The sequence below is a fragment of the Ambystoma mexicanum genome, chromosome 11, assembly GCF_040938575.1.
Source record: "Ambystoma mexicanum isolate Mex_15411 chromosome 11, UKY_AmexF1_1, whole genome shotgun sequence".
Taxonomy (NCBI): Eukaryota; Metazoa; Chordata; class Amphibia; order Caudata; family Ambystomatidae; genus Ambystoma; species Ambystoma mexicanum.
Window position 1 is genome coordinate 475,914,673 of NC_090934.1, and position 13,799 is coordinate 475,928,471.

General features: G+C 44.6%; 1 protein-coding gene across 2 annotated transcripts in view; it reads right to left on the reverse strand.

Annotated features, from left to right (window-relative positions):
- The window catches only part of ACCS (1-aminocyclopropane-1-carboxylate synthase homolog (inactive)), a 1,238,632-nt gene that overhangs the window by 460,288 nt on the left and 764,545 nt on the right, over window positions 1-13,799 (reverse strand). For both annotated transcript variants that reach the window (XM_069623318.1, XM_069623319.1), the window contains exon 11: window positions 9,122-9,211. In XM_069623318.1, coding sequence (XP_069479419.1) covers window positions 9,122-9,211 — 90 coding nt within the window. The remainder of the gene's footprint in view (window positions 1-9,121; window positions 9,212-13,799) is intronic.

Below are 13,799 nucleotides of genomic sequence, written 5' to 3' on the forward strand. Positions count from 1 at the left end.
TAAGTTAGCGGAAACTGTTTCACAATATGTAGTACTTCTCTTGTGGGTAGAATGTTTAGACAAAGTCGCATTAAACAAGTCCCGATACAGGGGAGCTAGCGATTTGACTAGATATACCGGCAATTGATTCAATGCCCTCCTTTCAAAGGAGAGGTCCGAAACCAGTCTGTATTTTGATCTTTTGTCCTGGGTGTCAATCCAGTCCTGCCTTTTTATTTTTATTTTGAACGTGGTCCGTTTTCAATATCAAGATCTCTACAGGAACCTTTCAAAATCCAACCATGCCCTACATCCCATTTGCCATTTCTTCGAGAGCCAGTCAACAATTCCCTGCCTGAGTTTCTCACAATCTCAAACGGGGGAAGGTGGTCTGACATCATACATTTCATACATTTCGTAAAGAGGGAAACTGATTACCAAAGTACCAGAGATTCCATAAACTGAAGGCTCAGCTCATAACCCATAGCCACAGGCAGGCTCTTAGGGAGCCTCAGGACTCTCCTCCAAATCCAGCCTTCGAGAATCCCCCCAAGTTTCCCAGTGGAGATTTATATGGGCATCCGCCCCATAGGTTAACGTTAGGATCACCTTTTGTTTATAGAAAATTAAAAGGGGGTGGTTGTATATTTCCCAAAACTTGTGTGTAAAGCCACCCCTTGGGCCGACAACCACTTCATCTTAATTCTGAGGTTTGGGTACCAACCTCTCTTTTAAATACTTCGATCCACCAGGATCCCCAAGTATATAATCAAGCCTACTTTCAGACTTTCTCCCTCCCAATGTCCAGTTACAACATCTCTTCTTCCTATGCCTCTTTTTTGGGCTGCTGCCAAGATGTTCAATTTTTTAATGTTGATTCTCAGACCATTTTCGGTTGTGTATATCTTAAGCTGAGTTAGTCTACGCTGTAGGCCTATTGCAGTTTGATCAATAATGATCAGGTCATCAGCGTATAAGATCCAAGGGATCAGGGAACCCTGTATTTTGGAGGAAATGCTGTAATCAAATTCAATGTGTCTGCCATATCAGATCTATAGAGATTAAACAAGGCTGGAGCCAAGGGATAAAGTCCTCTATATGTATGGATCTCTTCAGTTAAGTCCCCCAGTATTATCATTCTGATTTTGATAGATGTTCCCAAATGCAAGGTCCTAATTGCCGCGACTAAATCCCAGGGACAGCCCCAAATGAGGAGTTTGCCCCACAGCCTCTCTCTGTTGACACTGTCAAATGCCTGTTCCAGGTCAATAGAGGCTAAATAATGACTTGTCTTTGACCTAATAGCATTAAGTTTGAGTAGGTTCAGTAGCAGGAGGTTTAAGTTGGTAACTACCCCTTCACAAAACCTGATTGTCTTGGGTCTAGGCAGCCCGATGTAATGGCTCAATTGTTCAAGTCATGCAACAGGATGGACACACATTTACCCCATAGTATCTAAAAGGGCAATTGGTCGATAGTTTCATGGGTCTTCCCTGTCGCCTTTCTTGAAAATTGGGACTATTACGGATGTTTTCCAGGATTGCGGGACCTCTCTATTAAGCATGACCGGATTAAACCCAATGAGACGCCGCCGGGCGTACCTGAGCCTAAGTTTCCACCGCTGGTGCGGGGGTCGGCGAGATAACGGACGCCGCCACATGAGGCACGCTCCCGCACGCACGGTGCACCGCTCATTTACACTGCAGACGCTACAGGCACTTTTGCCAGTTCACCCGCTGGGGCTCGTAACTACTGTACCCTCACCACTTGTACTTGGGCCCAGCAGTACCATCACATAGGCAGCCTCCGCCTGGGAAGTGGGGCACTGTGAGAGCGGCCTTTAATTTTGAAAGCTCCTGGTGTGCCCACAGTGTCTGTGCTGATGGAGGCAGGGGGAGATCAATTAAACAAACCGGTTACCTTTCATTAAGCAGCATTGGCCGACAGAAGCACCCCAATACACAGTTGTGGCTCTTTTTCTTTTGCGGATTGGAATCACCCACTCAAAGTCAGCACGACAACAAATAGTAGCCTGACCCAAAAGGGGACGCCTTCTCAGAAGTGTTTACACCACCAGATCCCGGGGGCACAGAGGTCATTCCTGGTAATGGGGTAGTCTTACTGCACCGAACAGCGGCACAATCCCCATGCCAGCTACATCACCACTTCCCTGATATGTTGCCGACAAAGTACAAAGGGAAAGCCACCATCATGGTCTTGTTCGCTAGCCAGGGCAAGCACGCTGGTGCGCCCCAGACGTCAGGTGCCGAGCATCCATCGCCTTAAGCTCCCAATCTCGACCCCCAGGAAAATAGTCCTGGCCACAATTGCCGCTCTGCTTTCTTCATTAGAAAACAAGATAGATGAGGTCAAAGTCGATGTACAGCTACTCCTGGAAAGGATGTCAGGCAATTATCTGAGAGGGTCACTGCGGCAGAATAAACACAAAGACACAGAGGCCACCAACAAAGATCTGAAGGGGGAATTAGGGAGCTGGAGAGGCGGAATGCCATACTGGAAATGCTTGCCGAAGATGGAGAGGGCAGATCGCATAGGAATAATATACACGTGCTTGGCCTGCCGGAGGGTACATAGGGACCGGATCCGACCTCGTACATCGAAAACCTACTGCTACGAGAGATTAGCCCAGGCACATTATTGCAGGGTTTTAGAGAGATCATAGGTCCCTCCAGAAAAGGCCACCCCAGGATCCCACCCTCAACCAGTGATTGCCAGGATCCTCAACTTTCGAGATTGAGTGGTAATTCAATGTCACTCCAGGGAAGGTGGGGAGATACTACGAGAAGAATAGCCATCTACCAGGACTACACCCCTGCAGTACAAAGGGCCTGAAACACGTGTGCCGACAAAGGCAAGGCTCAGGCAATTAGGGCTCAAATACATGCTTATGTACCCTGCCAGGCTGAAAATCCTCTACAATGGGAAATAGCATTTTTTGGGCAGTCCTGAAGCAGCTACCATGTGGATGGAACACAACAACCTGTCCAATAATAATGACTCGGATACTTGACGAAATGAGGGGTCTGCAAATGTTGCTTCACTAACTCTATCCTGGAGCAGTTGAACTTCCCCCACTGATGTGGGGGACCTTTACATGTACTAGGGGGCTGTCACTGAGCCCACGCACCGGTCCAACACTGCCCGCAAACCAGGCTCTCCACTCCTGGTATCTGCCTACGAGTTTCTCCTACTGCCAATTATGAAGTCTGAGTGCACACACTGCTGTTAATGTCCTTCTTTGTTCAGTGGGGGCGAAACCCAGTTACTTACTGTTGGTCTCACCAACCCACTAATAACATTTAGCGGGATCTAGCCTGTTGATGATCCCCCTTGGTCTGGTATGCAACAGTCATACCAGGCCCCTGCAGTACCGTTATGCCTGAACAAAGTGGTTTTGTTGTCCAATATTTTATGTTTGTATTGTTAATGTTACATTTTTGTTTAATCCATACACTGTGGCTCACAAGGGATTATGTTTGGCTTGACTGGCTGGGGTTAAGTAGGTACACCTGGCATAATGTCACCCTCACATCAATCCAGCACTGTAGCTCATCTGTCCCATTCTGGGCTGGGCAGAAAATGAACTTGGTACATCAGGGGGGCTCCCCTGGCCCCTTTAGGTCCACCCAATACATGACAATGACATGTCTACTATCAGAATATTAACCTGGAATGTGCAGGGCCTCAACTCTTACCTTCACAGAAATGGGGTAAAATCTTACTTAAAACGAAGGAACACTTCTATAGCATTATTCCAAGAGACCCACCTAGTAGCTGAAGAACAAGAGGTGCTAATGAACCGCTGGGGCGGAACAGGTTATGGTGCCACATACTCCAAATACTCCACGGGAGTGCTTACCTGGATCAAAAGGTCGCTTTGTTTCCAACTAATTGAGATTGTGAAAGATAGCACAGGGAGATGCTTCAATCATACGGAGCTACCTTAACCATACATAAATCTGCATTATTAATTCATGTTTCCCGAATCATGTGATCCGTCCCATGTACGCACACTCTGCAGCCTTGCAACACCCAGACGGGAGGGTTTCATAATATGGGGAGGCGATTTGATAGATCCTCTCCCCACAGGGTGGCCCTTCCCCAGCAACTATGGCACTGAATGCCACATTACCAGACTTAGACCTGGTTGACATCTGGAGAGAGATGCACCCAATTTTGGGGGGGCACGCCTACTCCTCTCCCCACAAACTACACACTACAATTGACTACTTTTTTGTCGGGTCAGGGCAATTACACAAACTTTGTAGTGTGGAATACATGGGCTGCTTGGTGTCAGACCATTCCCCTGTGATGGCGGAATGGAACTTCACAGGCCCCAAAACCCCCATCCCGACTTGTTGTATGCCGGTTGAGGCCCTGACCGATGAGATTTTTAGGTATAAATTGTCAACCTCCCTGTCTATTTTTTTTTAACTTAACATTGAGAGTGCGGACAGCTGGGGTACCATCTGGGAAACCATGCAAGTAGTTACCTCGGGGGAGGTGTCAAAACGCATGGGATAGATTATCTAAATTCGACTATGCCTCACAGGCGGGCCGTGCCCACAAGGACGGGCTAGGCCTGGGAGAATACTGGCATGGCTCTGTAAGCGTGAACACCCTAGGCCCCGGACCACACTGCTGCTTGATCTCAAACAGCAATAAACGACACCTTTACCACCATAGCCCCAATGCTCCTAAAGCTCTATGAAGAGGCCTATGAAGGTGGGGTTCTATCGGCTAGCATGAGAGAGACCTTGTTAATATCCATCCCCTAACCCAGGAAACCAATGGACAGATGCGACTCCTACCGCCCACTTGCCCTATTGAATTGCGACGTCAAGATACTTAACGGTTCTGGCGGATCGCCTGCGTAGAGTTATCATATCCCTGCTTCACACAGACCTAGCTGGTTTTGTGCCAGGCCGCAATACCACTTTACAACACTGCAGACAACATATTATCGACCAGCAAGCTCACGTAAAGAACAGTATGTAGTGGTGTCTCTCAACGCCATCAAAGCATTGGACTCAGTATACCTGGAGTGGCTGATTGTCTCACTACGGAGGTTCGGGCCCAGGGAGGGCTTTGCCCAATGGGTGGTATTGCTATACACTTTACCAACGGCCTGAGTGAAGTCTGATCGCCAGATTTCCTGAGCCTAGAACATAGGTCGTGGCACCAATCAGGGCTGACCTCTTTCGCCCATGCTATATATATTATCCATGGAACCCCTAGGCAGCATTCCAGTGCCAGGAATACTAAGAAGCAGGCATTCAGATAGCGGACAACGTTCTGCTCTACCTGTGTGAGCCACAACACAACCTCCCCATGATCCTAGACGTACTGGACAGGTTCATGGAACTATCTAGGATCTCCTTTAACAAGAGGAAATCCTGCCTTTTCCCTATGGGCGGACTGCGGGAAGAAAATATGGCTTATCTACTGGACCTGGGCCTCATCTGGGAGAAACAATCCATTAGATACCTGGGACCACAAACGAACGAACACACACACACACGGCCTCAAGAGGTCCATGGCCTTCTGGTCTTGGCTGCTGCTGTCGCTCACAGGTAGAATCGCCATTGGCAAGATGATTGTCCTTCCCAGGTTCCTATACAACTTTACTAACATTCATTACTATATAGGGGTGTCCTTTTCCGCTCACTAGACTCTCTAATTAGAGACTTCCTTTGGGGTTCGGATCGCTGCAAACTGTCCATTCCGGTGCAGAGCCTTCATTATAAGGGTGGCGGGGCACAGCTGCCAAGACTCAAGCTTTACTACTTAGCCGCCCAATTGAGCTTTGTGTCAAAGTGTCTCTCAGACACTCCAACGGCCGAAACAGCATTGCTCCAACACCTGGTGTCACCAGCCAAACTTAAAGAAGTATTATGGCTCCCAGAAAACTGTATGAACTCCCTGCCTCAGGCTAAGCAGGCAAATCTGGTCTAGAGCCCTGAAGGTACTCAAGGTGACCCCACCCCTACTCCCCTAGTACCCCAATAGTGGCAGATGTATGCAACAGCAGAGAAGACCTGGTTGGGGCTAGGCATTGGGAGGAATTTGGCATATATATATATATATATATATATATATATATATATATATATATATATATCTGGGGAGACCTATATGACAATGGGAGCTTAGAGACCTGGAAAATCGGAAAACCGACTGTCGGGCCTGCCCAAGGGTCAATTTTTGAGATACATTAGGGTGAGGGGGGCTGCTAGATGTAGATGGAGCGAGTGGCCTGAGGAACAGGAGAAATCACCACTTCTATCCCTGGCCTACACACTGGAAGATGGTGGAGGCCTGCATCGAGACTATACGGTTGCCTGCTGGGGGGGCTCTGACACCAGAAACCCTAATCTGAGATCTCGTTGGGAAGCCGACGTGTGTGTGGGAATCACTAATTTGGAATGGGACCGGGTGCTAAGTTTCCCCAAAAACGTATCCCGTAACGCTAGGTTTAGACTGTCGCAAATTAATGTTCTTCACCGCACGTACATGACCCCTGACAGAAAAGGCGAATTCTATAAAATCACGCCACCCACATGTGCCTGGTATCACCAAGACAACGCAGACCTTATCCATATGTTCTGGAAGTGAGTTAAAATACAGGTTTTCTGGGACCAAATTGAACAAGTGTTCAAGTCAGCTGGGGTTACTAGAAACGATTGGACCCCAAAGGAATGCCTACTGGGCGCATTCACTAGACAGAGCAAACTCAAACTTGTCAACAAACTTATGGATCTAGGGTGTATACTTGCCCAGAAGTGAATCGCCATGTCCTGGAAATCTCTGAAGGGTCCTCAATTTCAAGCATGGCTTTGTGATTTTAAGACTTGGTGAGAAGCAGAAACAAGTGCATGGGCCGCATCCTTACATTCTCATGGTGATAGTCTCACCAACATATTTACGGCCTGGAAGTCACTGATCTCAATTATGTTTGACCCTTCTGACGATAAACCACCATGAACCCCCTAGTCGCTCATTGAAAATCCAACTAAATTTCAAGTAATACTGTTCCCCATTCTGCCGATCACCACCCACGCCTCGATGATGACCCCCCACGGTCCCCTACCTGGTGACGGCCATGCTAATGCACCGCATTGTGAATTCAACAGCCAGACTTATTTATTTTTTCTTTCCTTATATACAGGCCTCGTTTATGTATGGAAAGTTATGTTTTTTAGTTTTGTTCTGTGAACTTGTTGCACTGCATGGATTGTCTTGAACATATAATGCTGTAATGGTAATCCTCATAAGTGTATTTGTATCACTGTATTATCTTTTATGTGCAATAAACACATTAAAAAATAAAATAAACTCTGTCCAGGGAATGGCCGCTTCTTTTAACATTGAATTTGTCAGTCCATCCGGGCCAGGGGGCCCATGATGTATTTAGTTTCTTAATCTATCTACAATATCCTCATGGTCAAAGAAAAAGGAGCAAGATTTAATGTCCCTGGTTTCGTATGTAGGTGTACTATGAGAGGGCTTTGTAAAGAGGGCTGTAAAGTGGGCTATACATTAGGCTTCAGACGTCGGGTTCGCTTGCTGGGCTGATTGAAATCTGACATCATTATTTATCAGCTCCAACAAGTTTCTGGTGTTGGTCTGCAGATTGTTTTGAACATATGCTCTGCATCATGCTGTGCCCATTGCCCTCTAGTTGCAAGTAACATTTCTGTACAGTTGTTTACGTTTTTTAACCAATAGTTTCCTTTAAGTGGGAAGCCACTCGTTTGATTTTCCTCAAATCCGAGTGCAGCGTTTTCTTTGCTTCCGCCACCTTTAAATTGTAAACGTGCATTGGTTTGAATTCTGCACCAACCTTGGTCTACATATCTCAGTGAAATCCTTTAGCAGCCATGCATATTCAATCCCTGATGTTGGACCCGATAGGTGTTGATCAAATTTGGCTGTTATCATTGGGATTTCCAAGGGTTTTATCCTTAGTCTATTCCTCCACTGAGAAATTGAGGTCAAAGTATATAGATGTGTTTTTGACGGCTTAAGAATCCCTTCGCTCCTCAATTCCAGCCTGTTATGGTCACTTGTTGTCCACTGAGAATTGGTTGACTTTAGACAAAATATTGGAAGAAATGAGGCAATAATCTAAACATGCTCTCAGGTCACCCCTAGCCCATGTCCAATGGCCTGGGATATAACCACTAGTTTGACCATTTAACATTAAGGCCTCAGGCACCAGCTTCGTCCAACCAATGAATCACACACCCATGTTGGCTATTCGTATCCAGGAGGCTCCCCTGTTTATTCAAGAGTTTTGAGTTCAAGACTCTGCATATCACAATGTGAGAGTTATTATACCTAGCATATATAACATCGATCAAGCCCATCAGAGAGTTAATAAAAACATTTCCTTTACACATAACTGGATTCCAGTACAGGTTACATATCATAGGTTACTGTCTCGTATAAACCCTCCTTCGATCTTTCCAGAATCAATACCTGGACAAATATGTTAGGATTGTACATTTCCCGTACCACAAACCCCAGTCCTTTTTTTACAAGGGTTAATAATCCTGAATAAGGTCTTCCCATTAAGGCTTTTTTTGCTGGAATCAGGAAGCATTCAAAATTCTCACAAATTGGATTGGATCTAAGCCAGGTCTCTTGCAAACACAAAATGTTATGGGAACCCAGGCCTAGATCAGCATTGTTAAATAGGTGTATGAAGCCCCTTTAATTCCACGACCCTATCAGGCGTGCGGGGACCTAGCCCTCTCCAGTCATTATTCGTCTCAAGGCGCAATCAGGGCTCCTGCTAGCCATGACCAATCTTGCACTTTTGAGCTGGAGGTAGATGTATCTTGGGTTTCTTGGACTTGCGACTCAACGACTTTAGGTTTCCAACCCTCACCTTCAAGGGTGGATAGTGCTTTTCAATCAAATCCTTGTCAAGTCTCTGACTATTACCTTTATCTTATTTGATGAATGTATTATAGTGTGTTTATCAATTCCGAAATAAACTTGAAAAATGTTAACAGACTGTACCACAGAGCACCTACAAGTTGGGACAAACAAACCAATTTTAAGAGGACAATCTCGGGTTTGCCTCAGCATAATGGGGTACAAAGGTTTAACTCACTTTTCTATACTCAAAATGCTCTGGAACATTTCAGACTCTTCAAAGACAGAGAGCATGTAAATCTCATCCACAACCACGTGCAACTCATGCCTGTCAAAGAGAAAAAAAGAGAAAAAATGCAGTCATCCACAATTAGTGAAGTTTCTTTCGAAATGCAATGTCAAAGCTATGGAGTAAGAAGCAGACACAAAAACTACAGCATGTGGGATCAACTGCATAAAAGCACCCCCAAAAGTGAGACATCAATTGATTACAGCTGCCCTTATTGGAGACCCCTTCTACTCAGAAGCATTAGAGCTCTTTTCATCATGATCATGAACACCTGAATATCTCTGCACATGAGCAGGGTGCCAGAATTCACTAATGCAGAGAAAAACCTATCTCAGATATAAATGTAGGGAATGTTCAATATTTCAGTTAAAAAGTCTTATTTAATTTAAACGCAGACATAAATGGTGAAATGATATGGGACACTGCTTAGTCCGTTTTTCATGGAATACAAAGAAAGCAATAAAGCATAAAAGCATAGTTCTTATTTTTAAATCTATGCAGGGATCAGTCTTGCTCTGATAGGGCTAATATTTGGGTGTCCTTATGTGGATCACATAGTTAAATTAGAGCCATCAAGGATCACATAGCAATCCAGAGTACACAATTTCGTCTGTATATATTTTGTGAGGGGTCAGAGATGAGAAGAGGACACAAAGTGGTAATATTCTCAACATCAGCGATTTTATTAACAGAAAGGGGTTTGGATAAAGGCATTCCCTATCCTAAAGCAAATGTCCCCTCCTATGAAACTAAAACAAAAGCAGGCTGACCTTGTGTCCAAACTAAATCGGAACCCGCACACTAACATACACTATCAGAAGGTGCAATGTAAATGCTTTGAATTTCAAGTCAACAGACATGTGCAAAAACGTAAATGAAACAATCCTTGAGTCAAAGGGGTTGGTTCCCTCCCCCTGGATTATTTCAGGTAAATTGTTCAAAATGTTCTGTATCAGCAACAGTCTCTTAAAGGCAATGCAAATGTCTCTTTCACCTAATACGTTCCTCAGGATAGCAAAAGTAATTCTCTTCCACAACCCTGGTTGGAATATAACAAAGAGAAAGTCTCTCCTAGTCTTTCAAGATCGCAAAACAGAATTTATTTTCCACAACACTAGTAGGAATATAGCAAAGGTAAGTCTTTCCTAATGTTCATGATGGTTAAACAAATGTCTTTTCGCCAATATTGCTTAAAGTATGGCAAAAGGCAAGTCTTTTCCATTTTACTGGCTGACAACATGTTAAAATTAAGCAACAACTTGAAAAGACACAGTTTCGCTTTAGCATACCAGTTCAAAATGGGATTCCTGATATACTCCCTTGCCAGGAAACCTCTCATTGAATCTCTTGATATCCTGGTTTACTCTCCTGCCAGGAATATCTCCCATTTGCCAGGTACCTCTTTCCAAAAAGGTTCACTACCTGATGCACTTAACAGGTCTCTCTGGAACATTTGCAAGCCTCTAAGGTTTTACACAAATGTACCTCTTCAATAATACAACTTTGTTGACTTCAGTTATTAATTGTACCAATGTCCCCCATACTGACATCCCATATATGAGGGTTTGGTTAGAGTTATGTCTTTCAACCTTTCTTTCGATCTCTCTTGGCAATGCTTGTTCCAGGTTTCCCCCAACTGACATCTCATATCAGGAGAATTGTACCAATGTTGCCCTTTTGTTGTTTCAGTAATGTCTTTTGGCTTATGGCAATATTGGTTCCAGGTTTCCCCTACATGACATCTCATATCGGGAGAATTTTACCATACTGCCTTTGATTTTCAATTCTATTTGGTCAGTAATGAAATATGCTTCCCAAATGTTCATTAACGTGTTAGCACGTCCCGGATCCCCCTACTCGTTTAGGTTAACTCACTGGTTCACTGTGTGGCTGCTGAGAGGATGCTCTATTGGGCAAGCTTATCCTTCTGGCCAGAATCTCTTTTGGCTCCTGCGTCAGCCCTTAGCCGATGGAACCACTGCTGCTCTGTGGGACCACGTCTCCCCTCGTCCTGCTGCACACAGTTTACATTGACTTCACCGGAGTTCCTCCTCTCTGGTCCTAAAGGCCTCCAGTTTGTTAACGGCAGACGCTTCCCGCTCGTCCCAGGACTCTTCTCCGTGAGGTTTCCTCTGACTCTGGATTCACATTCCACTCCATGCACTCTGCAGCCTTTCTCCTCTCTCCCTCACCGGTCCGTCAGCTGCAGGTGATTCCCAGGTTTAAATGTCCCGTGCAGCCGACTTGGACCTTGACAACTAGACTGCACATTACACTTGGTGTCACATTCCCTCCACATGGACTCTTTGCCCCTCTTTGTCTCAGTACTTGAGGCTTTTTGGGACTTAGTGTCCAAGGAAGTTTCACATGATTTTAAGTTACATTGCTGAACAGTTGTTTTTAAATTAAAATCATCAAAAACATTAGATGTTGGATATGATTTAGGTTCATCATATACACATGAAGAATAAATAGGGGTTTGTTTGAAAAAAGTCATTTTTAGAGTTTTATAATTAAATGGTTCTGAATAATGACAACATGCCATCAAAAACTCTGGAATTAAGGGATTTTCCTTGCAAGAAAGAGAACAATGTGGCTTCTATCCTGTTGGAGTCACAACTCTTCCCCTGACAGCCATCTCCTCCCATATGATCCACCCACAGAATGCCACCGACAGGGCCATGATCAGGTAGCGGCTGCCTTCTCCTGGCCACATGGGAGGAGACTTGAGGCTGGGGATCAGTGATGGCTCAGCAGGATTCATCACAATTTACAATTCAAAACATTAACCCACCACTGTTTTTTATCCACAATAGGGGAGTGAGTTATACCAAGGGAGCTGTGGAATGCCATATTTGGAGTGTACGTATTTGTCTATAGAGGGAGACATTTGTTTAGAGGACCATAAACTGATGATACTGCCTGGGCACATAGAGGACACCTCAACTTCCACAATCCACCTCAAACTGAAGAATATAGTATAGTAGTGAACAAAAGCAATGTGCTGAGTTTGAGAAACGTTTGAGTCATGGACAAACCCTGGGCTACATTGTTAGAAGTTACTCCAGGGTTTCGGGATGCAGTTGAGTCCATACCAATTTCAAACACATCATGTCACTTTGCTGGGATTGATGAGAATGTGCGGATCAACTGGATTAGGACAAGAAATACTGAGGTGCAAAAATACTTTAGTAGTTTAGAAATCGGACTTTGCAAGCCTGTGAGAACAGGAGTGTGGAATTTACTATTACATGTGTGCACACTGAAGGAGCTCTGTGGTTGATCTACGTTCAAAACATAATAGTAACCAATCCAAAAACGACACAAATGCAGCCCTTTACCATGCAACGTCGGACCACAAAGGACACTACTAAACATTCTTGAAAGCATTCTCAAACTACTTATGCACTCTTATGAGGTGTACCGGACACCAACAATGCCTCATGACTGTGCACCTGTGAGGAATTGCCATTTGGCAAGGGTGTAGGAGCCCTGCCTTTTTAAAAGAAATTTTATTAATTAATAAAATGAGGCAGATAACTCACACCCTGAAAGGGAAACTTGCTGATCAAATTCACCTTACATAAGTTCCATGCCAAAAGCATAGTGGACTTGTTCCTTGATACAGTGTCCTGATTCGCAGCACCTGCTCTACCAGTGGCACAGAGCAGGTTTAGTGGTTCACAGATGCCCTTTTAACAGCTTAAGTGACAGCAAAGTCATTGCCGTGCATAGGGTACAGTGACCAGCATCTCTCATAGTTCTCCCAGCCACATTAAATTGATATAACATATATATCAGTCCCTCTGGCCAAGTTCAGCGGTGGAAGGGTTATGTGTATTCATTCCAAACAAGGCTCCCCATGCCCACTGGCAGGCCTGTAGCGTTCGGGGTATTGCCTCTCTTTGTTTCTTTGTAAAGGCAGGTAACACCCTTTCCCCGGAGACATCCACTCCACAGGAAGCTGACCTGGGAATAGGAATCAAAGGACACACTCATTCACAAAGGGCTAGGCCTCACACCAGGGTGGTGTATTTCTAAAGGCCTTGGGGGAGGGGTGGGATTAGTGTAGCCAGTGAGATATCTGTACAGTTTGTGGAAGATTCTGCCATTATCTTTCTCTCTTATTTATTTTATTTATGTATTGAACATTTGTATGGTGCCTATACAGTCAGTCAAAATACTTTTGTTATACACCAAGTTACAGGTTACAAAAACCACATTTCTCCTGAGATTTGAATACATTATAGAATAAAATCAAACAAAACATTACAAACACACGATAGTAAAAGATATAAAAGGAACAAACAAGAAATACAAGGAAAGCTAGACGTGAAAAGCAATGAACCCGCTTATCGAGTTAATGAAATAACTAGATCAAGGACTTCTTTCTTAACAGCCATTCCCTATGGGTATACCGAGTGGTTGCAAGTGTCACATTGGGTTACAGACAAAGTAAAAGCAGCGTCTAAAGTACAGATTCCCGCATCTCTTAAAATCGGTTTAAGATCAACACGCCTTAGCCCCTAGGTCTTTTCACAAATCAATAAAAAGTGGAGCACAGTTTCTCTAGCTGTCCCACAGATTGGACACATTTCAGATGTAGCATCCTTCCAGGAATAAGTAC